Raw genomic sequence first — 24,134 nt, 5'->3', positions numbered from 1 at the left:
GACGGGACTGTGGAGACCGTTGGCGAAGACCCAGGGCCTGTATGGAGCGTGCAGCACGCCAAGCAGGACAAGCCGACCCGCTCCCAGTGAGGCTGCCCGCCACCACGGCCATCTGCCGGAGCACATGCCGAGCCTCGCGCGGGGCGCTCGCTGGCTGAAGAGCGTGGTGCCCCCCATCGTTGAACTTGCCGCCCCGATGGCGAGAGACGACGGGAGGGGCGGCCCAAACTGCAAGCAGTCGTTCGGCAGCACCTCAACCACGACACCTTTGCCGATGATGCCACTTTTCCCGGACCGGAGCCGAGTGCAGTGCAGACACTGTCTGAGACGGCTGCACTACATCTATTAGCACGACGAATGCCGCTGCCATCGCTGCTGCTTTTTGGTTTCCCCTGTAGGCGGCGCATGGAATCTTTTTCCTCCATGTCAGAGAAGCAATGCCGCGATTTTAACGCGCTGAGGCGTTTTCTGAAGTTTGCTGACTGTCACTTGCGTTTAACAAATCCCGAGGAACCGGGCGCCGTCGTGAACGCCCGCCGAGCGACGAGCTCCTGTAGGCGATGGCGGCGGCGGTACGGAGGCGCGCGACGTGTGAGCGCAGCCGTCTTGCTTGCCGGTGAGCTGGAGTGGAGCTCGGGGACTTGGCCCGTGCTCGTCGGCGGCATGCTTACTTGGCCGTGGTTTGGGCGCCGCTAATTTGCTGGTTTGGGTTCCGCGCTTCAGTTTTCCGTGTTGCATGGCCGGGGCTCTGTGTTGAACTTGATGATTGAAGTTGGCGGGCATAGTGAAAGCAAGAGTCGGCCTCCAATACGTGATATTCTCGGGGAATGCGCGCTCGCAGGTCAACTGAAGTTTTTGTTTTGGGTCGTCCGTTTTGTTGTTTTGGGTTAGAATATTGTTTTGCTTGACTTGCAGTACCGCTTGGGCCTGTCCATGTGCTGTTACCCTTAACTTCAACATGCCTTGCTTCAGTTTGCTCGGGAGAAGTACGCAAAATGAATGTTTCATTGACTGCAACACCTATTACTAAACTTACATACTGCTCGCCTGCCTCATAACAAGGTGTTCCTGTTCTTTGCGAGCTTTGCTGCGCTGGATTGGCCTTCATTCGGTCCGCTGTTAAATATCATCGAGCTGCCTCACCGGCAGCCGGGCTGACCTTGGTCAGATTAGTCGTCCCTGCGGAGGCCGGCGGACCACTCGCTGTTCTGCTGCAGCGACGTCCAGAAGACCCGCTCGAGGTGGCTAAGTTGGTACAACGCCTGACGCTTGGCTTCGGGATCGCACTTGCCCGCGGCGATGCGGTACCAGTGATACTTCCGCACGTAACCCACGAACTTCTTGCTGATGCGCATCGGGTGGCACACGAGCACCTCGGACAAGAACTTGCGCAGGGAGACGTTGCCGTGCAGTGGCAGGTAGCCCGACTTGAACGCCTCGATCATGGCCTTGGCATAGTTTTCTTCCTCCACCGACCACCGGCCGCTGCGCACCCTTCCGTGCTGCGAGTAGTCGGACCGCTTGAGTACACGCTGCGTTGACTTCTTGCCACTTTTGTTGCTTGGGCTCTGGCGGATCAGGTTCGCGTTGGCGATGGTCTCCGCAACGTTAAGCACATCGGACGACAACGTCGAGGCGCTAGACTCGTTGTTCATGATAGACTTGAGACTGAGCGGGTTGAACGACTCATCACGTGGGGTCACGGGCTCCTCTTCATGTTCAGGGGCGTCTCGGGGGCTAGATCCGAGGCTTCGGAACTTCTTGCTCACGCGCATGGTCTTGCACTGCAGGTTGTCTGCAACAAATTTCCGCACCGAGACGTTCGGCGGCAACACAACCTCTCCGCTGTTCACTGCCCGAATCAGGGAGCTGGCGTACTGCTCTTCATCTGCTGTCCACCGCCCCTGTTTCACTTCAGTGCTTGCCAACGCTCCGATGCACTCAGTAGCGTCTTCGCTGCTCGACCTGGTCTTGTTGGGGTTGAAAGCGGCTGTCGGCGATGCCGCACCGGAGCCATGCTCGCTCAAGCAAACGTCCGTGGGGAACTTGCCTGTTGACAGCACGGTGTCCCAGACCGAGACACCGGAGATGGTAGGCAGTCCATGTGCACTAGGCGAGCTTGATCCTGCACTGCTGAGGGTTTGGACTTCAGTGGCAGGTGCGTAGGAAGTAGCTTGCTGGTGGTAGGGATGCTGCTGGGGGATGGAAGGGTAGATCATGGCTTGGCGAGGCATGTGGCCCAGCAAGCTATACGAAGCCTGCACATCCAGTCCGACGTCCGAGCCGACGCGTGCTCTCTTGGGCATCGACAATGACTCCAGAGGGTAGCCACCCATGGCATGCATGATTGAGGGCAGCGGCTGCGGGAGCTCGCGCTTGAGCGGGCTTGTGCGACCGAAGAGAGGCGACGTCTCAGCGGTCGACGGGCGCACTTGCTCGGCGGCTTCGAGGAGCGGGGTCAAGCCAAGCTGCAAATATCACAATAGATACCAACCACCAGGTTAGACTTCAACCATCTTTTGGCTGGTTGCACATGGACATGTTGCCCTTTGATCTAAGTGCATGCACTTGAAGCAGTGGTAGGCGAGCCCTACCTTGGCGATCTCAGGCTGCGTGAAGAAGGAAGACGGAGACGACGGCGAGCGCGTCGAGGGTCCGTGCTGCATGGTGGCGCTGGTCGGGGCCTCAGTCTTGACGGGGACTGGCGGCGCGGCGTGATACCCACCGACGGGGGCTCGCGTGTCGTCGCGGCCACGCCCTGTTTCTTGGCGTACCGCTTCGATTGGGATCCTTAATTTGGGCAACTCCACCGAGGGCGCGCCAGAGGCGAACGGCCGCACGGTTGTCGACGGCAGTGTCGGCGACGATGAAAGCATAACGGGCAGTCACACGCGGGAGCGCTGCTTGCTGGCTGGTGGTGCTGGTGTCGGGCGAAGGTTGATGGCGGACCGAGCTCCGCGACGCTGAATCGAAAATGAAAGCGCCGGGACGCCCAGACGACGAGCGCAGACGGGTCCAGTCACTGCAACTTCAATTACCTGCGAGCGCGCATTCCCCGAGAATATCACGTATTGGAGGCCGACTCTTGCTTTCACTATGCCCGCCAACTTCAATCATCAAGTTCAACACGGAGCCCCGGCCATGCAACACGGAAAACTGAAGCGCGGAACCCAAACCAGCAAATTAGCGGCGCCCAAACCACGGCCAAGTAAGCATGCCGCCGACGAGCACGGGCCAAGTCCCCGAGCTCCACTCCAGCTCACCGGCAAGCAAGACGGCTGCGCTCACACGTCGCGCGCCTCCGTACCGCCGCCGCCATCGCCTACAGGAGCTCGTCGCTCGGCGGGCGTTCACGACGGCGCCCGGTTCCTCGGGATTTGTTAAACGCAAGTGACAGTCAGCAAACTTCAGAAAACGCCTCAGCGCGTTAAAATCGCGGCATTGCTTCTCTGACATGGAGGAAAAAGATTCCATGCGCCGCCTACAGGGGAAACCAAAAAGCAGCAGCGATGGCAGCGGCATTCGTCGTGCTAATAGATGTAGTGCAGCCGTCTCAGACAGTGTCTGCACTGCACTCGGCTCCGGTCCGGGAAAAGTGGCATCATCGGCAAAGGTGTCGTGGTTGAGGTGCTGCCGAACGACTGCTTGCAGTTTGGGCCGCCCCTCCCGTCGTCTCTCGCCATCGGGGCGGCAAGTTCAACGATGGGGGGCACCACGCTCTTCAGCCAGCGAGCGCCCCGCGCGAGGCTCGGCATGTGCTCCGGCAGATGGCCGTGGTGGCGGGCAGCCTCACTGGGAGCGGGTCGGCTTGTCCTGCTTGGCGTGCTGCACGCTCCATACAGGCCCTGGGTCTTCGCCAACGGTCTCCACAGTCCCGTTCAACGGCGACCTGCAGCTGGTTTCGGTGCTGACTCCGCTGTTTACCTGCCGCGAAGCTGCCGGCGTTATCATCAGCCGACACGGTGCGCGTGTCATGCATAGCCGCAAAGCAAAGCTTTGCCGAGCTCCGCGCTCCGCTGAGCTGAGAGCCTTGCCTGCCTTCCGGGTGCTGAGCTGCCAGTGCAGCAGAGCGCAAAGCTCAACGCTGAATGTGCCGATTGAAGCTGCCGTTGAAGCTGCGGCAACCCTCCTGGTGGTGGGCAGCATCCCGCTGGCTACTTCGAAGGACGACGAGCTGCTCGTCGGGTTTTGCGGTGCTCCGATCCTGAAGTGCGCGTACCTATCTGTCCGCGGCTTCTGAATCGCATCCGCGTACTGTACCCATTTGATGCGCTGGTGACCAGCCTGAGGTGCAGGCCGTAACTTTCATTTTTTTCATTTTTCAGGTGAGGTATATTGTGTTCATTTAGCGCAATCCTGCCCTAACGATCTCCAACAAGCAGGTCGTAACTTAGCCTTCTCTTGCAAGCTATCGATGCATGCATCGCGACGCGCAAAAACTACCCTGTGAATCTCGTTCTCATGAGCTCTCCACAGCCCTATCTGTTCGTGGCTTCGGAACTGCATTCCGCTGCTGGGTGTCGGCACTGGCATCGTGGACTGGTTGCCTCTACTGCGAGAGCGTCTCATAACACGCTACGTGTGAAGGGTTGGAATGCAGGTAGATCGCGAATTAGAAGAACCTTATTTTGCTGCATGGCTGGCCTGACTTCAGCTTCAATAGCCGGGTGTTGTCCAGGACAACACCAGGACAACTTGTCCTCTTGTCTGCCGTCCTGTATCGTGATATGTTGGGGGCGTTGTTGTGGCCCGACCGATATCTCCCTGGTAACGAGTCGCAACCCGATTACCTGGTGGTTGTTGCAATCTCAAACAGTCATGCCTTGTACATTTCGAGCGAACAGTCCAAACAACAAATTGCAATGAACATGACTCAGTTGATACCTCAATTGGAAACCAAAGTTGTGACGGGAGAAGGAGATTGGTTCCGGCGATGCTTTTGAGCGACTAGAGCGGGCCAATTGAGATCGCAGTTGCTTCCTCCTGTTGGGGCGTAGAGCTACAATATCAACAAGTCGAATCTTGCAGATAGATAATATTGTCGGTAGAAAGTCAAAACTTGGCACATTGTTGTCATTTGGCGTGTAGCACTTCGTCAATGAGAGCTGCGGCGGCAAAGCGGGCACGTTGTTCTGGTGCTAAACCAGTCGATCACGCAGTCTTCATGGAAGTGGTGGCCGCACGGCAAGCTTACTTGGTCGGTTGCTGGATCTTCGCTTAGGCAAATGGAGCATAGCTGCTCGGGCGAGGTTTGATCTTCCGAGTTTGTGGCCTCGATGAAGTCTTTCAACGCCAACACAGCGGACTGCCGCTGAATCTCTGCATCTTTCTGGGGCTGCGGGACCTCGAGGAACGTCTCCAGCTCAGAGAAGATCGTGCACAACTGGGCCCACGATGAGGCAAAGCCGCCATCTTGTAGTCGGTTGTTGGTCTTGTAAACTGCCAGATCCGTGTACACGCCAAGCAGCTTCCGCACAAAACTCGGCAACCCCACGACTCGCTCGCTGATAACTTCGGGTTTGTTGGGTCTAATGTGTTTCCTCGGGAAGGATGGCGAAATGGCGCGCCGCATCGCATTCGAAACAACGGCAAACGCTGTGCGGCGGCCGGTGGTCGTCTTGCTAGTGAACTCACCGCGAACGGTGTATTCCCAGTCTGCGATACGCTTGAGCAGCAGTCTCCTGAAAGCCTCGAGCTCCGAATACCGCTTCTTCAGGGCCCACTGGTCAGCAGCGTCTACCCGGGTATCAGCAACTCGACGGATGTGCATGCAATAGACGGTGAACCAAACGTCGGTGCTGGCCTCGGGAGGTAAGACGTGGGTGACGGTGGTGCGGATCTCCAGCTCGCTGCCGACCAGCGCCTCTCTCCGTCGAGTCTGGAACTTGATCAGTCGGCGGAAATGCGGCTCGTCCAGGAGACCGCTTGAGGCTAGCAGCTTGCTCTCGAAGGCAGAAGTCGTCATGGGCCTCGGCGTCGTTCGACTGATCAGGTTTCTTTAGCGTTGTGAAATTGAGTTCTGGAGGAACGAGGGGTGCTTGGGTTCTCTGAAGTTCGTCATGAAATTCGTGTTGACGCCAATCAGCCTATCATACGGAGCCGCAAATCTCCACCTGCGCGCTGCCTGGATACTTTGGCGGCAGGTTGCAGTCTTGACTGCAGATCCCATCGCATTATTGGATCGGACGCGACAACGCTCCCCGTCAAGAAAACGATCGAGGTGGAATGCAATGTACTAAACGGTTTTCATTATGTGTTAGTGGCTTACGCGGTAGGGCTGGCAGTGGAGCGGCGGCAAAGCGGACATGTCGTGCTGGCACTGAACCAGTCGATCACGCAGTCTTCGTGGAAGTGGTGGCGGCAAGGAAGTTGCACGAGCGGCGCGTTTTCATCGGCTTCGGGATCGTCCTCATTCAAGCAGATACAGCACACAGGTTCAGCTTGGTCGGAGTTTGGGCTATTGTGAACAAGGTCACGACGATTCTCGACGTTCTCGAGAGCCAACACAGCAGATTGCCGGCGCGTCTCCGCATCCTTCTGCAGCTGGGGCACTTCCAAGAACGTCTCAATGTCCATCTGCATTTCGTGCACTAGCTCGTATGATGAGGCGAAGGCGGTGGAGTGTAGCTGGCCATTGCTCAGGTAGAGTCCGAGATCGGTATAAACACCCATGAGTTTGCGGACGAACTCCGTCAAACCGTGGACTCTCTCGGCGATGATCTTAGGCGTGTCCACGTGAATGCGCTTCTTGGGGAACTGCGGCGAAATTGCACGACGCAGAGAGTTCGAGACGACAGCAAAGGTGTTGCGCTTGTCACCGTGGCCCTTTATAACGTTCTTGGTCTTCAGGTGCGCGAACTCGTGCGTCACAACGCTCTCCCAGTGCTCAATATGCTTGAGGAGCTCCTTGCGGAACTGATTGAACTCCGAGTAGCGTTTCTCCAGTACCCACCGCCCACCAGCGTTGGGGTCGCGATCTTGCGCGACTGCTGTGTGATGCAGTACGTCGTCGGCGCTGCGGATGCGCATGCGGTAAGCCGTGAAGGACAGGCGGGGGTCATCACTCATGCTCACATGGACGGTCTCGGTGAGGATCTCCAGCTCGCTGCCACCAAGGCCTTCTCGGCGGCGCGCCTGGAACTTTATGAGTCTGCGGAAGCTGGGTTCGTCCAGCAGGCCGCTCATGGCGAGCAACTTGGCCTCCATCGACTTGAGCAGAACTGTAGGGTCGCAACGCGTGCTCTCAGTTTGGGGAAATGGGAAATGGCTTCGTGGAAGCCTGTGGGAGTTTGCGCGCGGCTACCAACACGATGCTCCATCCGCAACGTTAATTAGCAGATTCGCCGGCGCTGGTGACGCGAATCTTGTCCGGCAACTTCAAGCAGGTACGATTAATCTCCGGCGATTCCTGACAGCACCACGAAACACATCGTCAGAATAAACCGAGCACGGGCTGGAGGCAAGCCGCCGCAAAAGCGCGGCGAACCTCGCTGGTAACTCGCCGTCAGATACTGCACTTCGAGTCTCCAGAACTGTGTTCGCTGAGTGCAGAATGAGCACTACTGGCGGCCCAATACGCACATGTACCTTCGCGGGTTCGGGGCATCTCTACCCTCGAATCTACCAACCTTCGCCTTGCGTGCACAACTATGTGTTTTGCGTGGTGCTTCTAGGTAATACCTAACGTGTGAGCAACCCTCAAGGCGTGTTCTCGAGGACCACTTATGTAGCTGTCACTGGCAGCCTGTCAGGTAGCCGTAGTTGTTTCAGGCCGTTATTCGGGCAAGCCGAGGCCAGGCTTGCATGCCTCTGTGAGTCGATCCTACAGGCGAGGCTGTTATGTCACTCTGATGGATCACAATAGCGAACATTATATTATATATTGGTCTGTACGCTCGAGCCCAGGGACTACTGTATCAGTTCAACTGACTCAGTTGTCAGTCCGCATTCTGGAGCTTTGCAGCTGCAACGTAAGCAGAGATAGCAGTATCTACCGATAGGTACATGCACATGTAATACACGCCATACATGATGTATATGGGCGAAAACCACCCCGCTTAAAGCTGGGTTGATACGTTGGTACATCGATACTTTGCTGGGAGTGAAAGGTACTAAAGTTGAAGGGCAACCTGCATACCGCAACTCATCCCGTAGCCGCAGATAGATTCGCAGACAGGTTGATGGTAGAAACATAACGCTCGAGAAGTGCTCATTCTTCAAACAGATGCTAAACCATCCGCCCGAATTTGATGTCACTACTGTATTCAAGGTATTAATAAGTGGAACGTCCCATCTCGCGCTGGTCGCGTGCGCGCCGAAGCGGCTTGCAAGCGGTTTAGACAAGTGTATGTATAGACGAGCTATCCCAACCTCCGCGAAGCCCTTAGCAAAAGCATCGATAAGCGCAATGCGAATTACTGTAGAGTAATTTCGTGCTTCTGCAAAGGGGAATCTTTATAGAGACGAACCGGAACTCCCATTAACGATCCAGGAGACGTTCAAGTTTTGAGCAAGGTTGGAAGCTCCAAGACAGACTGCGTGAAGGCTTTCGTATAGCTCTAAACAACTATGCGCCTGATCGAACTTGGTATACGATAAATGACCCCCGTTCGCTATAAACGCTGACAACACACTGATCGATACTGGTACATGTAGAGCTCACACCGTAGAAAGAGCCTTGGCTTACTGTGAGGATGCTAAGGTTGGGATGGCATTTGCTTGTCATACACTGCATGCAGTCGTAGCTGTTGTGAAGTCTCCATACGTTTCTTTTAGTTGTTCCCATTCCAAGGTGTTCAAGACGTCTATTTGACTTACAAAGTGCTTGGCCCGCGCTCAGATGAGATCATTAGGTAATGATAAATTTCACCTTTGATTGGTTAATTCCGCTGTTAATTTTAATCCGCGCTGGATATTCAAAAGACCATAACTCAAAATATCATTTTAAGCTTGGTCTTTGTATGCTTTTTCTGGATACTTGTTGACCTCCACCGAGATAACTTCTGATCGTGATGGCTCGATGCCGCCACTATGAACTCGGCTGGAGTGTTTCAGCGTGTCCCAAGGCCACCACCAGCTCGCTCCGCCGACTTCAATTCTTGATACGGGCGCTCGCTACATGTACTCACTGTGACTACATTGGTCGAATCCGCCATCTCAACTGCCATGCGTCCGACGATGTGCGCAACCACGATGGTGGATTGAGCTCCTCCTCAAGTCGGCGTCGTCCGTCACTACAGTAATAGCTTGGCTCTCTGCAGCCGTTAAATACCAGCGGGATCTGCACCGATTCTCACAGTGTGCATACACATGCATCGCGCTGATTCGAAGTGCGCGGTTCTTGCGGTTTGGCGGCCGGCTGTCACAGGAGTCTTCTAGAGACGACTCCCGATTTTCGGGAAAAGTTAGGGAGCAATGAACTCGGGAGCATTGGAGCAGAAAAACTACAGTACGTGGTGTTAGTACCTGCGTAAAATACGCCCAGAATATCTTTAGAGAATGCTTGAAATACATGTAGATCCCGATAAGTGTAGGGCGGTCTATCCGCGCATTGAGGATGACGACACCGAGCACTTCTCCTTCGACCATCTCTTCGCCGAGCCATGGTTCGTGTCATTCAACCGCACGGACCCCTCGCAGACATTGTTCTTGGATCACACCTCGCCTGCTGTGGCAGCACACAGCTCATCAACGACCACATATACTATACCCGCGCCGCCGCAGCTCGAGTACGAAGTGCAGAAGCTGCCGAGGCAGCCATCCATGAGTGGACGAAGGATCACAGCTTCTAGTAAAACCCGGTGATGTTGAGATGATGCAAAAGCTTGCACGATTTGATTGCTATCATAGAGTCTGCTGGACCTCTGAAGCTGATGCCAGAGTACTTCGACAAGCACTGGTGGCTGCCGGGGACAGCCTCGGCTCGAGCCTCCCGAGTAGTTGAGCCTGCGCCACGAGAGAAACGTCAACGAGTGGAAGAGCATCCTCGTCCGCACCAAGCTGGGCACGGAATTGACAGCATGCGACGCGAGCCATCGCGGTTCGAGCTGGTCGAGAAAAGTCTCGACACTTCTCGTGTGAGAATGGCTCCGCTGACAATGTCTTATCAGGAATTACTTCACCAAGACGACGAGGAGTTTCAACAAGAGTTCCTGCGCCCACGCTCGTGGGGGTATGCTGGGCTGCGTGAATTAGATGATTAGATTTTAATATATACACAATACACGCTGCATTGCTGAACATTGCGTTGAAGTTGTTCGTATGGTGAGTAGCTAACACCACGTGCTGTAGTTTTTCTGCTCCAATGCTCCCGAGTTCATTGCTCCCTTATTTTTCCCCGATTTTCCGTACCAGTCACGACCAACGCAGCGACGCTGCCGCTGTGGCCATTTCGGGCGAGTTAGCGAAGAGATTCAAGGGGGTCGGTCTCGTAACCTCCTCGGTATGTTTACGATTCGTATGATCGGATTGGTAGGCGTAACGTGAACAATGCGGCGCCAACTTGCCGACTGGGACCAACCATTTCCATTTTCTTTGCGCGCGCATATTGGGGGTAGCAGCCCGGACTGGAAGCTGAAGACTGTAACAATACGGCCACGCGTGGCCCAACAATCTCTCACCAGTCGAAAATCCTGTTACAATAATATCCAATCAGGCCGCCGAACCTGGATTTTGGGCTGGAAACTTGCTTTTGCCCTGCCTTTGAAAGCCCGCTCTATGATGAGGGACATTGGGCAAGTCATCGCACCGGTCTCTACGCTCCATGTCCCATTGCAATCAGCAATGCAATTGTGTGAACGGTCCATCGACCGGCCCCGCCGAGACCTGTCGTCCACAACAGATATCATTCTTGCATTTGTCACCTCCGAGTGAACCACCGCACTGCACCACCACCTCGCTACACCACACCGGACATGACCATCACACCGCGCGTCCAGAGTCAATACTTTCAGAGAGACCAGGAGCTCATTCGTCTGGCGCCCAACCAGGACCAGGCTCGCTCGCTGCCCACGAAGCGTGCCGGCACGCCTTGGACTCTCGAGGAGCACGAACTGTTCTTGGAAGCCCTCGAGTGCTATCCGTCAGGTCCATGGAAAACAATTGCCGCGCACATCGGGACCCGTACGACTCGCCAGACCATGACGCATGCGCAAAAGTACCGCGAAAAGATTGCACGGAGGCGGAAAGCAGAAGCCGCTGCGAGCCCTACGAACAAATCGGAGAGCGAAGTCCTGGTCACGAGTGATCATCCACGACCCACATTTGAAGCGACGCAGACATACGCACCGTCGGTAGGTGCCCAGACCCAAATGACCCATTTGGCCCTCAACACCAACCAAGTTATGCCGCACGCGGGGGAGTATCTGGACAGTCATGGCCAATTTGTCACGCAAGAAGGCGAGCTGGAGCTGGACGACAGCGTCATCGCGCTGTTGGAGACGTTTGAACCGCTTGAAATGATGTCCGCGCTCGGACCGTGAGATCCGCGCATTTGTTTGTTGTCCAAGAACCCTACAAGTAGCAGCCAGATTGCTGTAGTTAGTCAAGTGTTGATAGTCCGTTCCAGCAAACGCATACCTCTCACAGGCACGTACAATGAGATGCGTCCTTAATAATGAAGAAGTATCAGCGATATCTGCATCCTCCATTTCACGAGCGTGACTGCGTTTAATCTTCAGTTCTGGTCTTATCTTGTCGACGCTGCAATCGGCTTCGATACATGTTTTTCAGCATCATCAGTCTTTATCAATATACCAGGCAAGCAAGCATGAATTCGTTTGAGCAGGCTTACCGTACTCCCTTGCCACAACAAAAACCGTGGGTCGGAATAGAATTCACAGGGAGGCGTAGTTCTGCGTGATCTGATCAATTTGGAGAAACGTTTCTTGAAAGAACGCGCGATCGATGCCAAAGCGTTCATACTGGTGCAAATATGCGCCGTGGGAAAACATATCGTAAGCCTTGTCCATCGTTATCGCCAGAGTCTGCATCATCGCCTTGGAATTGCTGCAGGAATTTAAAACAGAAATTTAGGATATTTTATCAACAGCCAAGCGCGATTGTAGTTAGCAGTACCTTATCAGAGTCCCTGTCTTGTCGTAGGAGTTGAAACTCGCGGCTGATGAATAGCACTGAAACGGGTCAATACTCCATGCGGTATACATTCTCGGATCAGAAAATGCAGCCGGATCGGCTTGATCGGAGTGTTTTCCTCGTAAAATGAGTAAGCTACCGACGGAGCGGTTAAGCCCTCTTCCTTGTTCGGATGACAACGAAATATCCCAGTCAACGCCTTCCTCAAAAGCTGCATTGGCAACTTGCATCTGGCAAGAGCGAAAACATATTAGACTTCACCTTTGCAGAAATATAGATTGGCAATGACACACACCTGGCGCAATTGCTTCACGATTCCTGTCCATGTGTGCGTGCTAAACTTCTTGGATCTATGGGGCATCAGTGGAACCATCTTGATATCGAGAAGCTTAAATCCCTGCAAGCACGGCATCCAAACCACATAGTTTTCACGTGAACTCAATGAAACTGGCATAACCTGCACTCCACAACACAGCTAACAAATCTGCAATATAGCGTACGGGATGCTGGCACAACCGGTCGCGAATTTCTCCAAGCGAGTCAAAACTCTTGCCAGACTGGCTCCGAAAATTGGAGGTCACTGGGAGAAACGCAGAGGCCAGATGTGCTGCAAGAACTTCGTTCATCGCGTCAAACGAAGGGTGCGGGATACGCAGCAGCCTTTGGCAGATGAGGCTCGCGGCGTCGTTCTGCAGCATGAAAATGCCGTGTGCCGCGTCCGCGAGGCTCGCCATCGTGAGCATCGCGTTATAGTTTTGAACAATCACCTCTCCAGATTGGTACGGCCACACTACAGCGTTCAGCAAGGATGTCGACGGGTAGAAATCCGCCAGCTTCTCTGTTAGGAACGATCCCAGACCAGACCCTGTGCCTCCCGCTGCACTTTGCAGCGTGAGAAACCCCCTGAGCAAGTCGCAACGCTCAGCTTCCTTGCACGCAAAACCACAATATATAAGTATCTGTAATCTACTAGCCATAGCAGAGTACACTCCAGCACAGCAGCGCAATCCACGCACCGACTGCAGCAAGTCCAGCAGCTCGCTCTCCGCCTGCGTGCCCTGCGTCGTGTACCCGCTCGCCCAGTTGTTGCCCGAGCCGCTCTGCCTCGTGAACGCGCTCTTGGGCCCGTACTCCCACGTTGCAGCCGCGCTCTCCGTCTTGTAGCACTGCTGGATGACTTTTGGCTCCATATCCACCAGCACCGCGCGAGCTCTTCTCTTGCTGTGCGTGTGCACCACCGACCGATCGCTGCGGAAGGCGTCGGCAGAGTGGAAGAAGGCCGAGTCGCCCGCCTCCTGCTCCGCCGCCAGCTTGTCGAACAGCGCGCGCCCCAACTGGTTCCCGCACTGCCCCACCTGCAGCGTCAGCATCTTGGTGCAAGTTGCAGAATACTACAACGTGCTGGCGCGGCTTGATATTCTCGCCTAAGTACGAATTGTCGTAGGAGAATCCACTGGAGCGCCGAAAAGGGGAAACACAACCCGACCAGTCGTCAGGAGGAAGCAGCGGAGCCATGTACAACGGCATCGGCCTGCGCACAGTGCGCGGCTCCGGCACCAATGGCTACGTGCAGCGCAACCTCAGCTACGTGAACGCGTCGCGCACGCGGCAGACGCTGGCGCGCAACCAGCGCGGGGGCGCGTCGGGGGACTTTGGCGCGCACCGAGGCGGCAAGGGCCGGCCGCCGCCAAACGCGGACATCCTGCTGCACGAGCAGAAGCGGAAGGTGGAGCTGCAGCTGCTGGAGATATCGCTGGAGATGGAGGACCGCGGATGCGACCCCGAGGAGATCCAGGAAAAGGTCAAGCGGGAGCGGGAGCGGCTGCTGGCGCGACTGAACGAGGCTAGCGACCGAGGGGGGGAGAAGGCCAAGGACGCGGAGAGCTCCCACGCCCGCCAGAAGAGGAAGGAGGAGGAGAATAAGAGGATCAAGGACGCGTTCGGCATCGCCACGGACTACGTGGCCGGCGAGAGTTTCGACCCGGAGGCGCAGGAGCGGCGTCGTATGGAGCGGAAGGAAAGGAAGGAGCACGAGTGGAAGGAGAGAGAAGAGGCTCGGAAGCTGAGACTCAAGGAGAGGGAGGAGCGCGAGGAAAAGATGAGGGCGAGGCAAGAGCGCTTCCGATCCCCGCATTCCCGGTCGAGGTCGCGTTCGCGTTCGCGTCGGCCGAGGTCTCCTGGTGAGCACCGTAGCCGCGACCGACGCAGTCGTGGCCGTGACGAGCCCAAGACGCGTCGTCGGTCGAAGTCTCGCTCGCCCTTAGCTGAGCGGCGTTCACGTCGGTCGTCTTTGGCTACCGAGAGAAAACGCCGCTCGGTGTCCTCGTCCAGTTCGGGATCGTCGCGCAGCAGAAGTTCCCGTGCGTCCAGCTCTTCGCGTTCCCGCTCACGCAGTAGGAAGTCGCGTCATGAGAAGATTTCGTCGAAGAAGAAGAGGGCGAAGCGCTCTCCATCGCAATCGTCCAGCGGGTCGAGTCGTAGCCCCAGTCGCAGTCCCAGTCGCGGCCATGATGGATCCCGTCGTACGAAGACTGAAGTGAAGGTGAAGGCGGAGAAGTTGTCGGTCAGTGTGTCACCTGCACGTTCGGCTGTGCTTAAGGGCGAGCATAAGGTGTTGAATCTGTCAGGCCGCTCGGCGTCGGTCAGCGCGGTGGCGGATGAGTCGCCACGCCGTGAAGCGGGCAGCAAGAAGGAAAGCAGAGGCAGTGAATCGTTTTTGGAAAAAGAGCAAGGCCATAAGGACGCGAGCGTGGTGGTGAAGAAAGAGGAGGTGAAGCAGGAAGCGTCCCCGAAGCTAAAACCCGAAAAGCAGCAGCCGCTGCCAGCGGCACTGCCCGTTCGAGTGCGAACAGAAGAAGCTCCACGTTCTCCTCGCCGCTCTCCTGCAGCAGACTCACGACCGCAGTCCCGCAAGCGCAAGCTGCGCAGTGCGTCGCCCGAGCACCGCCGTCGTGGAAGAAGCACGAGTCCTTCCTCGAGGGCATCTCGCAGTCCGCGTCGCAGGCGGTTGCGCTCGCGCTCGGTGTCCTCGAGCAGATCTCGCTCGCGCTCAGCATCGTCTGCCTCTTCTCTCTCGTCGCGCTCCCGTTCGGAGTCCCGTCCCCGTCGGCGTAGCAGCCCTCGCAGCCGCCACCGCAGCCCGAGCCGCAGCCACAGTCGTAGCAGTCCACGAAGCCGTCGCCGCTAAAATGCGCGCAGCTATAGGACTTGTACCTCACCGCTGCAGGATCACCTAACGAAGCAGCAGCAGCAGCAACGAACAGCAAAGTGGGTTGAGGCCAGTATGCGCCATCCAGATGGAGCCGCCCATGCGTAATCAACATCCCGTTTCTATACTTGCCTTTTGTATGAGGCTAATACTTGCCAGCGTTTCTTATCGCACTTGGGAGACTCGCGGGACTCGGAGAAGCGTCGTCCACTGCCGCCATGTCGTCTTCATCTAGCGCGGTCGCCGCGGCCGCCACCTCCCAGCCCAGCACGAGCATCAACATCGCTGACGACGGCCGTCCGTTCCTGTCCGAGTCCGGCGGCAGCTCCAGCTCCGGCGGGAACCCGTCGGCCTCAGCGGCCACTCCCGGCGGCTGCTCTCGCGCGCTGCAGCGGCGCTTCCCGCGAATCCGTCGCTGCCTCACCCGCGTATCCCTGGGGCTTCCTACGAGCAGGGCAGCGAGCGGTCTGACGGTGATCCTGGCGCTGCTGATGGTGGGGATCGTGGGCACCTTCGCGCTGCACCAGATGATGAGCCCGGAGATCGAGGCGCTCACGCAGCAGCGCGAGAGACTCAAGGACGAAGTGATGGTGCTGCGACTGCAGGTAAGAATAGTGGGGGGAAAATCTTGAGTGCGTGTGTGTGCATGTGTGGCTGATGATCGATCGCCGCTGCTGCTTCCTGTCAGGTGGAGAACATGACGCGCATCACCGAGAGTCGCCTAGAGACCATCCACCTCCTGGAGACGGAGCTTGAGCGGCAGCACGTGCAAGCGGCGGAGGCTGCAGCCACTGCCACGACAGGCACAGATCACGATGCCATCCCTAACGTTGTCAACGAGGAGCTGAAGAGTGGTGAGCTACAACCGAGCGTGGTGCTGCCTACGATCTTCTACACGCTGCTGCTGGGCTCCGTTCTGCTCGCATCTGTGCTCTACCGCATCTTCCTCATCATCCGAAGCGAGATCGTCGCGCAGCAGAAGCTGGGAAAGAAGCAGTACACTGGTGCTGGTAGCACTGGTGGACTGATGATGCCATCGCTGTCGGAGTCGTCCATGGACAGCAGGCGAAGTGGGAGGGGAACGCCGCCGCTATCGCCTACGCGAGGCCCCATTGTTGATGACTCCGTGGCGAGTGGCGGGCGGACTGCTGCTTCGAGCGGTGCCAATTCCTCACTCAGTCCTAAAACAAACGGCGAGCCTTCGCCGCAGTGCTACAAGCGTGCACCGGGATCCTCACCCACGATTGTCTAGGGGAATTGGGCTAAGGGTTCAACACGGGCTTCATCAAGGGTTTATTCTCTCTTTCTCCTCTTGCATCGCGCTGAACCGCCCGCCACATTTCATATTGAACTTGTGGTCGGTGGCAACTTCTGGTGAGGGTCGGCGGAAACCTACGATCACAATCTGTTAATAACCGACTAGGAGAAGCGGGATCGCCGCTGAGACGGCCAGAATTGCTCGCATGGACAGCTCTCCGTGCTTTGTAGCTCGCTACCACGAGCACCCGCCTGCTACACTTGAGGAGCTGCTGAGGGCATCAGATAAGCGTGATGCCGCCGCGGAGACTGCCAACACGGACTCGGCAGGCGAAGTGGGGCGGAGACTTCCAGACGACGAAGATAGCGATAGTGATTATCATGCTGAAGAAAGCGACGGATATATCGACGACAGTGAGCCAGAAGTGGACGAGTGGCGGCTTCACGCGATAGAGCCCCGAGAAGGTCTATACCTACACGAAATGCGGCGCCAGCGTGGCCGCATGGACGAGAAGGAGGCTCAATGGGTGCGCGGGTACATCAAAGCTCAGCGCGCGTGGAGGGACCGGACGGGGCACAGTATCGACGAGTTTCATATTCCACAGAGTATTATTACTCGCCCCATGAAGAAAGCTCGCTCGCTCCCGAAGAATCGACCAGGCGAGACTGCCAATACGCTATTAGCGCAAGACGAGGACGAGGAGACGGTATCACTGTTTACCGGGGTCACGCGTCTCGAGACACTCTTACTGCTAGCTGCGATCGTGTTCGTTAGCCTCTCACTCGGTGTTCAGCTCTACGTATCGACCACAAACAAGCAACATGAGCTCGCTAATTAGGAAGCATACAATCATAGTCGTCATGACACTACCACTTCTTAACCGCTCGGCCAAGCTGTCCTAGCATCCACGACACCACCCTCACCGCGCCGCAAACTTAAACACGCCACAGCACACAAACCACGCCTCCAACGCAGCCGCCGCAAGCTGTACCAGCACCGCACTCCTCTTGGCTACGCGGCCAGCGCACACGATCCTCCGGCCACGCCGCCTGGACGCCCTGGCAGCCCCACAACTCTGCACCGCTCCCACGCTTTTGCTTCGCCCACCGACGCGCCCATACGACTGGCCGGAGTCCGCGACAGCCGCCCGGACACCGCGCCGGCCTCCAGACGGCGTAAAAGCGATGGGAACGAGCAGCAGGTGGCGCGGACATAAAGAGATCGACAGCTGTGAGACTTGAACTCACGCGGGTTACCCCAATAGATTTCGAGTCTATCGCCTTAACCGCTCGGCCAAGCTGTCCTAGCATCCACGACACCACCCTCACCGCGCCGCAAACTTAAACACGCCACAGCACACAAACCACGCCTCCAACGCAGCCGCCGCAAGCTGTACCAGCACCGCACTCCTCTTGGCTACGCGGCCAGCGCACACGATCCTCCGGCCACGCCGCCTGGACGCCCTGGCAGCCCCACAACTCTGCACCGCTCCCACGCTTTTGCTTCGCCCACCGACGCGCCCATACGACTGGCCGGAGTCCGCGACAGCCGCCCGGACACCGCGCCGGCCTCCAGACGGCGTAAAAGCGATGGGAACGAGCAGCAGGTGGCGCGGACATAAAGAGATCGACAGCTGTGAGACTTGAACTCACGCGGGTTACCCCAATAGATTTCGAGTCTATCGCCTTAACCGCTCGGCCAAGCTGTCCTAGCATCCACGACACCACCCTCACCGCGCCGCAAACTTAAACACGCCACAGCACACAAACCACGCCTCCAACGCAGCCGCCGCAAGCTGTACCAGCACCGCACTCCTCTTGGCTACGCGGCCAGCGCACACGATCCTCCGGCCACGCCGCCTGGACGCCCTGGCAGCCCCACAACTCTGCACCGCTCCCACGCTTTTGCTTCGCCCACCGACGCGCCCATACGACTGGCCGGAGTCCGCGACAGCCGCCCGGACACCGCGCCAGCCTCCAGACAGCGTAAAAGCGATGGGAACGAGCAGCAGGTGGCGCGGACATAAAGAGATCGACAGCTGTGAGACTTGAACTCACGCGGGTTACCCCAATAGATTTCGAGTCTATCGCCTTAACCGCTCGGCCAAGCTGTCCTAGCATCCACGACACCACCCTCACCGCGCCGCAAACTTAAACACGCCACAGCACACAAACCACGCCTCCAACGCAGCCGCCGCAAGCTGTACCAGCACCGCACTCCTCTTGGCTACGCGGCCAGCGCACACGATCCTCCGGCCACGCCGCCTGGACGCCCTGGCAGCCCCACAACTCTGCACCGCTCCCACGCTTTTGCTTCGCCCACCGACGCGCCCATACGACTGGCCGGAGTCCGCGACAGCCGCCCGGACACCGCGCCGGCTTCCAGACGGCGTAAAAGCGATGGGAACGAGCAGCAGGTGGCGCGGACATAAAGAGATCGACAGCTGTGAGACTTGAACTCACGCGGGTTACCCCAATAGATTTCGAGTCTATCGCCTTAACCGCTCGGCCAAGCTGTCCTAGCATCCACGACACCACCCTCACCGCGCCGCAAACTTAAACACGCCACAGCACACAAACCACGCCTCCAACGCAGCCGCCGCAAGCTGTACCAGCACCGCACTCCTCTTGGCTACGCGGCCAGCGCACACGATCCTCCGGCCACGCCGCCTGGACGCCCTGGCAGCCCCACAACTCTGCACCGCTCCCACGCTTTTGCTTCGCCCACCGACGCGCCCATACGACTGGCCGGAGTCCGCGACAGCCGCCCGGACACCGCGCCGGCCTCCAGACGGCGTAAAAGCGATGGGAACGAGCAGCAGGTGGCGCGGACATAAAGAGATCGACAGCTGTGAGACTTGAACTCACGCGGGTTACCCCAATAGATTTCGAGTCTATCGCCTTAACCGCTCGGCCAAGCTGTCCTAGCATCCACGACACCACCCTCACCGCGCCGCAAACTTAAACACGCCACAGCACACAAACCACGCCTCCAACGCAGCCGCCGCAAGCTGTACCAGCACCGCACTCCTCTTGGCTACGCGGCCAGCGCACACGATCCTCCGGCCACGCCGCCTGGACGCCCTGGCAGCCCCACAACTCTGCACCGCTCCCACGCTTTTGCTTCGCCCACCGACGCGCCCATACGACTGGCCGGAGTCCGCGACAGCCGCCCGGACACCGCGCCGGCCTCCAGACGGCGTAAAAGCGATGGGAACGAGCAGCAGGTGGCGCGGACATAAAGAGATCGACAGCTGTGAGACTTGAACTCACGCGGGTTACCCCAATAGATTTCGAGTCTATCGCCTTAACCGCTCGGCCAAGCTGTCCTAGCATCCACGACACCACCCTCACCGCGCCGCAAACTTAAACACGCCATAGCACACAAACCACGCCTCCAACGCAGCCGCCGCAAGCTGTACCAGCACCGCACTCCTCTTGGCTACGCGGCCAGCGCACACGATCCTCCGGCCACGCCGCCTGGACGCCCTGGCAGCCCCACAACTCTGCACCGCTCCCACGCTTTTGCTTCGCCCACCGACGCGCCCATACGACTGGCCGGAGTCCGCGACAGCCGCCCGGACACCGCGCCGGCCTCCAGACGGCGTAAAAGCGATGGGAACGAGCAGCAGGTGGCGCGGACATAAAGAGATCGACAGCTGTGAGACTTGAACTCACGCGGGTTACCCCAATAGATTTCGAGTCTATCGCCTTAACCGCTCGGCCAAGCTGTCCTAGCATCCACGACACCACCCTCACCGCGCCGCAAACTTAAACACGCCACAGCACACAAACCACGCCTCCAACGCAGCCGCCGCAAGCTGTACCAGCACCGCACTCCTCTTGGCTACGCGGCCAGCGCACACGATCCTCCGGCCACGCCGCCTGGACGCCCTGGCAGCACCACAACTCTGCACCGCTCCCACGCTTTTGCTTCGCCCACCGACGCGCCCATACGACTGGCCGGAGTCCGCGACAGCCGCCCGGACACCGCGCCGGCCTCCAGACGGCGTAAAAGCGATGGGAACGAGCAGCAGGTGGCGCGGACATAAAGAGATCGACAGCTGTGAGACTTGAACTCACGCGGGTTACCCCAATAGATTTCGAGTCTATCGCCTTAACCGCTCGGCCAAGCTGTCCTAGCATCCACGACACCACCCTCACCGCGCCGCAAACTTAAACACGCCACAGCACACAAACCACGCCTCCAACGCAGCCGCCGCAAGCTGTACCAGCACCGCACTCCTCTTGGCTACGCGGCCAGCGCACACGATCCTCCGGCCACGCCGCCTGGACGCCCTGGCAGCCCCACAACTCTGCACCGCTCCCACGCTTTTGCTTCGCCCACCGACGCGCCCATACGACTGGCCGGAGTCCGCGACAGCCGCCCGGACACCGCGCCGGCCTCCAGACGGCGTAAAAGCGATGGGAACGAGCAGCAGGTGGCGCGGACATAAAGAGATCGACAGCTGTGAGACTTGAACTCACGCGGGTTACCCCAATAGATTTCGAGTCTATCGCCTTAACCGCTCGGCCAAGCTGTCCTAGCATCCACGACACCACCCTCACCGCGCCGCAAACTTAAACACGCCACAGCACACAAACCACGCCTCCAACGCAGCCGCCGCAAGCTGTACCAGCACCGCACTCCTCTTGGCTACGCGGCCAGCGCACACGATCCTCCTGCCACGCCGCCTGGACGCCCTGGCAGCCCCACAACTCTGCACCGCTCCCACGCTTTTGCTTCGCCCACCGACGCGCCCATACGACTGGCCGGAGTCCGCGACAGCCGCCCGGACACCGCGCCGGCCTCCAGACGGCGTAAAAGCGATGGGAACGAGCAGCAGGTGGCGCGGACATAAAGAGATCGACAGCTGTGAGACTTGAACTCACGCGGGTTACCCCAATAGATTTCGAGTCTATCGCCTTAACCGCTCGGCCAAGCTGTCCTAGCATCCACGACACCACCCTCACCGCGCCGCAAACTTAAACACGCCACAGCACACAAACCACGCCTCCAACGCAGCCGCCGCAAGCTGTACCAGCACCGCACTCCTCTTGGCTACGCGGCCAGCGCACACGATCCTCCGGCCACGCCGCCTGGACGCCCTGGCAGCCCCACAACTCTGCACCGCTCCCACGCTTTTGCTTCGCCCACCGACGCGCCCATACGACTGGCCGGAGTCCGCGACAGCCGCCCGGACACCGCGCCGGCCTCCAGACGGCGTAAAAGCGATGGGAACGAGCAGCAGGTGGCGCGGACATAAAGAGATCGACAGCTGTGAGACTTGAACTCACGCGGGTTACCCCAATAGATTTCGAGTCTATCGCCTTAACCGCTCGGCCAAGCTGTCCTAGCATCCACGACACCACCCTCACCGCGCCGCAAACTTAAACACGCCACAGCACACAAACCACGCCTCCAACGCAGCCGCCGCAAGCTGTACCAGCACCGCACTCCTCTTGGCTACGCGGCCAGCGCACACGATCCTCCGGCCACGCCGCCTGGACGCCCTGGCAGCCCCACAACTCTGCACCGCTCCCACGCTTTTGCTTCGCCCACCGACGCGCCCATACGACTGGCCGGAGTCCGCGACAGCCGCCCGGACACCGCGCCGGCCTCCAGACGGCGTAAAAGCGATGGGAACGAGCAGCAGGTGGCGCGGACATAAAGAGATCGACAGCTGTGAGACTTGAACTCACGCGGGTTACCCCAATAGATTTCGAGTCTATCGCCTTAACCGCTCGGCCAAGCTGTCCTAGCATCCACGACACCACCCTCACCGCGCCGCAAACTTAAACACGCCACAGCACACAAACCACGCCTCCAACGCAGCCGCCGCAAGCTGTACCAGCACCGCACTCCTCTTGGCTACGCGGCCAGCGCACACGATCCTCCGGCCACGCCGCCTGGACGCCCTGGCAGCACCACAACTCTGCACCGCTCCCACGCTTTTGCTTCGCCCACCGACGCGCCCATACGACTGGCCGGAGTCCGCGACAGCCGCCCGGACACCGCGCCGGCCTCCAGACGGCGTAAAAGCGATGGGAACGAGCAGCAGGTGGCGCGGACATAAAGAGATCGACAGCTGTGAGACTTGAACTCACGCGGGTTACCCCAATAGATTTCGAGTCTATCGCCTTAACCGCTCGGCCAAGCTGTCCTAGCATCCACGACACCACCCTCACCGCGCCGCAAACTTAAACACGCCACAGCACACAAACCACGCCTCCAACGCAGCCGCCGCAAGCTGTACCAGCACCGCACTCCTCTTGGCTACGCGGCCAGCGCACACGATCCTCCGGCCACGCCGCCTGGACGCCCTGGCAGCACCACAACTCTGCACCGCTCCCACGCTTTTGCTTCGCCCACCGACGCGCCCATACGACTGGCCGGAGTCCGCGACAGCCGCCCGGACACCGCGCCGGCCTCCAGACGGCGTAAAAGCGATGGGAACGAGCAGCAGGTGGCGCGGACATAAAGAGATCGACAGCTGTGAGACTTGAACTCACGCGGGTTACCCCAATAGATTTCGAGTCTATCGCCTTAACCGCTCGGCCAAGCTGTCCTAGCATCCACGACACCACCCTCACCGCGCCGCAAACTTAAACACGCCACAGCACACAAACCACGCCTCCAACGCAGCCGCCGCAAGCTGTACCAGCACCGCACTCCTCTTGGCTACGCGGCCAGCGCACACGATCCTCCGGCCACGCCGCCTGGACGCCCTGGCAGCACCACAACTCTGCACCGCTCCCACGCTTTTGCTTCGCCCACCGACGCGCCCATACGACTGGCCGGAGTCCGCGACAGCCGCCCGGACACCGCGCCGGCCTCCAGACGACGTAAAAGCGATGGGAACGAGCAGCAGGTGGCGCGGACATAAAGAGATCGACAGCTGTGAGACTTGAACTCACGCGGGTTACCCCAATAGATTTCGAGTCTATCGCCTTAAAACTTTAAGTCGTCGAGACTTGGGTGGAATGCGTCTCACGCTAGCGTGTCGAGTAGTCCGGAACCCATGGACCTCAGCTATGCTGAAGACGAAGAAGCCGGGCTTCGTGTTGCTGAGCAGCGTTGCGGTATCTGTAGATGCTTCATCTGTGGTGACATCCGTCACCTTCGTGCTGGGTGTCCGCTGCGCCATCAGCGCCAGGCTTCGTCAAGCCGCTCTTCGAGTTCGAGCCAGGGCTCTGGTTTGTCTCGGGGAAACGAGAAGTCCCAGTAGGCGCGGGCGGCCTACTGGGGAAGAACTAAGCTCTATTGAGCCTCGGCGAGGTGGAGGTCGACAGGACTTAGCCCCGAAGAGAGTACGGCTCTCTAACACGGAACGTGTATGCAAGCCGGGCTTGCTAGTTGTCCAAGCTTGGGTGAAGGGCTTCACGAAGCCATGGACGATTTTGATCGATTCGGGAGCGTCGGGTAACTACGCCCGGCGTTCTACGATGGACGGAAGTCAGCTTTATGCTGAGGCGCTGGTAGCGCGCGGGAGTGACATCGTCACTGTTCGTCTCGCGACGGGCACTCGTGTCACGGTGCCTAAGGTCCATGTGGACCTGGGCGTGAAGGGTTTTG

The 24,134-nt window shown here is 58.4% G+C and overlaps 8 protein-coding genes and 14 non-coding genes across 22 annotated transcripts; 4 read left to right on the top strand and 18 right to left on the bottom strand.

The window, feature by feature from the left end:
- Positions 1-1,169: 1,169 nt before the first annotated feature.
- PHYSODRAFT_350351 (hypothetical protein) lies at positions 1,170-2,876 on the bottom strand (the record flags this gene model as incomplete). The annotated part of the gene is made up of 2 exons (XM_009523495.1): positions 1,170-2,468; positions 2,595-2,876. The coding sequence occupies 2 exons, from the start codon at positions 2,874-2,876 to the stop codon at positions 1,170-1,172; spliced, it is 1,581 nt and encodes a 526-aa protein (XP_009521790.1).
- A 338-nt stretch (positions 2,877-3,214) lies between these two features.
- Positions 3,215-4,240, top strand: PHYSODRAFT_327396 (hypothetical protein; the record flags this gene model as incomplete). Its single annotated transcript, XM_009523494.1, has 2 exons — positions 3,215-3,365; positions 3,843-4,240. 2 exons carry the CDS (start codon positions 3,215-3,217, stop codon positions 4,238-4,240), a joined length of 549 nt encoding a protein of 182 aa, XP_009521789.1.
- An 855-nt stretch (positions 4,241-5,095) lies between these two features.
- Positions 5,096-5,965, bottom strand: PHYSODRAFT_497136 (hypothetical protein; the record flags this gene model as incomplete). Its single annotated transcript, XM_009523493.1, has 1 exon — positions 5,096-5,965. One exon carries the CDS (start codon positions 5,963-5,965, stop codon positions 5,096-5,098), a length of 870 nt encoding a protein of 289 aa, XP_009521788.1.
- Positions 5,966-6,264: 299 nt separating this feature from the next.
- PHYSODRAFT_497400 (hypothetical protein) lies at positions 6,265-7,206 on the bottom strand (the record flags this gene model as incomplete). Its single annotated transcript, XM_009523492.1, has 2 exons — positions 6,265-6,457; positions 6,506-7,206. The coding sequence occupies 2 exons, from the start codon at positions 7,204-7,206 to the stop codon at positions 6,265-6,267; spliced, it is 894 nt and encodes a 297-aa protein (XP_009521787.1).
- A 3,668-nt stretch (positions 7,207-10,874) lies between these two features.
- Positions 10,875-13,463, bottom strand: PHYSODRAFT_541907 (hypothetical protein; the record flags this gene model as incomplete). The annotated part of the gene is made up of 9 exons (XM_009523491.1): positions 10,875-11,196; positions 11,287-11,511; positions 11,595-11,710; positions 11,792-12,006; positions 12,076-12,323; positions 12,389-12,490; positions 12,594-12,639; positions 12,685-13,022; positions 13,110-13,463. 6 exons carry the CDS (start codon positions 13,461-13,463, stop codon positions 11,835-11,837), a joined length of 1,260 nt encoding a protein of 419 aa, XP_009521786.1. The 3' UTR covers positions 10,875-11,196; positions 11,287-11,511; positions 11,595-11,710; positions 11,792-11,834.
- A 143-nt stretch (positions 13,464-13,606) lies between these two features.
- Positions 13,607-14,688, top strand: PHYSODRAFT_541906 (hypothetical protein; the record flags this gene model as incomplete). The annotated part of the gene is made up of 2 exons (XM_009523490.1): positions 13,607-14,143; positions 14,400-14,688. 2 exons carry the CDS (start codon positions 13,607-13,609, stop codon positions 14,631-14,633), a joined length of 771 nt encoding a protein of 256 aa, XP_009521785.1. The 3' UTR covers positions 14,634-14,688.
- Positions 14,689-15,548: 860 nt separating this feature from the next.
- Positions 15,549-16,596, top strand: PHYSODRAFT_354162 (hypothetical protein). Its single transcript, XM_009523489.1, has 2 exons — positions 15,549-15,906; positions 15,990-16,596. The coding sequence occupies exons 1-2, from the start codon at positions 15,793-15,795 to the stop codon at positions 16,551-16,553; spliced, it is 678 nt and encodes a 225-aa protein (XP_009521784.1). The 5' UTR covers positions 15,549-15,792; the 3' UTR covers positions 16,554-16,596.
- A 306-nt stretch (positions 16,597-16,902) lies between these two features.
- On the top strand, positions 16,903-17,088 carry PHYSODRAFT_449350 (hypothetical protein; the record flags this gene model as incomplete). The annotated part of the gene is made up of 1 exon (XM_009523488.1): positions 16,903-17,088. A coding segment is annotated over one exon (186 nt), but the record flags the coding sequence as incomplete, so codon positions are not given.
- A 693-nt stretch (positions 17,089-17,781) lies between these two features.
- On the bottom strand, positions 17,782-17,862 carry PHYSODRAFT_t669. The gene has a single exon. It is a non-coding gene; the product is annotated as a tRNA-Ser (tRNA).
- Positions 17,863-18,186: 324 nt separating this feature from the next.
- On the bottom strand, positions 18,187-18,267 carry PHYSODRAFT_t668. The gene has a single exon. It is a non-coding gene; the product is annotated as a tRNA-Ser (tRNA).
- Positions 18,268-18,591: 324 nt separating this feature from the next.
- On the bottom strand, positions 18,592-18,672 carry PHYSODRAFT_t667. Its single transcript has one exon. It is a non-coding gene; the product is annotated as a tRNA-Ser (tRNA).
- A 324-nt stretch (positions 18,673-18,996) lies between these two features.
- On the bottom strand, positions 18,997-19,077 carry PHYSODRAFT_t666. Its single transcript has one exon. It is a non-coding gene; the product is annotated as a tRNA-Ser (tRNA).
- A 324-nt stretch (positions 19,078-19,401) lies between these two features.
- On the bottom strand, positions 19,402-19,482 carry PHYSODRAFT_t665. Its single transcript has one exon. It is a non-coding gene; the product is annotated as a tRNA-Ser (tRNA).
- A 324-nt stretch (positions 19,483-19,806) lies between these two features.
- On the bottom strand, positions 19,807-19,887 carry PHYSODRAFT_t664. Its single transcript has one exon. It is a non-coding gene; the product is annotated as a tRNA-Ser (tRNA).
- A 324-nt stretch (positions 19,888-20,211) lies between these two features.
- Positions 20,212-20,292, bottom strand: PHYSODRAFT_t663. Its single transcript has one exon. It is a non-coding gene; the product is annotated as a tRNA-Ser (tRNA).
- Positions 20,293-20,616: 324 nt separating this feature from the next.
- On the bottom strand, positions 20,617-20,697 carry PHYSODRAFT_t662. Its single transcript has one exon. It is a non-coding gene; the product is annotated as a tRNA-Ser (tRNA).
- Positions 20,698-21,021: 324 nt separating this feature from the next.
- PHYSODRAFT_t661 lies at positions 21,022-21,102 on the bottom strand. Its single transcript has one exon. It is a non-coding gene; the product is annotated as a tRNA-Ser (tRNA).
- A 324-nt stretch (positions 21,103-21,426) lies between these two features.
- Positions 21,427-21,507, bottom strand: PHYSODRAFT_t660. The gene has a single exon. It is a non-coding gene; the product is annotated as a tRNA-Ser (tRNA).
- Positions 21,508-21,831: 324 nt separating this feature from the next.
- PHYSODRAFT_t659 lies at positions 21,832-21,912 on the bottom strand. The gene has a single exon. It is a non-coding gene; the product is annotated as a tRNA-Ser (tRNA).
- A 324-nt stretch (positions 21,913-22,236) lies between these two features.
- Positions 22,237-22,317, bottom strand: PHYSODRAFT_t658. Its single transcript has one exon. It is a non-coding gene; the product is annotated as a tRNA-Ser (tRNA).
- A 324-nt stretch (positions 22,318-22,641) lies between these two features.
- On the bottom strand, positions 22,642-22,722 carry PHYSODRAFT_t657. Its single transcript has one exon. It is a non-coding gene; the product is annotated as a tRNA-Ser (tRNA).
- A 324-nt stretch (positions 22,723-23,046) lies between these two features.
- Positions 23,047-23,127, bottom strand: PHYSODRAFT_t656. Its single transcript has one exon. It is a non-coding gene; the product is annotated as a tRNA-Ser (tRNA).
- Positions 23,128-24,134: the final 1,007 nt, after the last annotated feature.

This window comes from Phytophthora sojae (genome assembly GCF_000149755.1).
Source record: "Phytophthora sojae unplaced genomic scaffold PHYSOscaffold_3, whole genome shotgun sequence".
Taxonomy (NCBI): domain Eukaryota; phylum Oomycota; class Peronosporomycetes; order Peronosporales; family Peronosporaceae; genus Phytophthora; species Phytophthora sojae.
This window is presented reverse-complemented; position numbering and strand designations above follow the sequence as displayed.

Bases quoted from the DNA above. Each gene is read 5' to 3' on its own strand.
- PHYSODRAFT_354162 (XM_009523489.1), top strand. From the start codon at position 15,793: ATGGTGGGGATCGTGGGCACCTTCGCGCTGCACCAGATGATGAGCCCG. The intron at 15,907-15,989 runs GTAAGAATAGTG...GCTTCCTGTCAG, and splicing joins TGATGGTGCTGCGACTGCAG to GTGGAGAACATGACGCGCAT.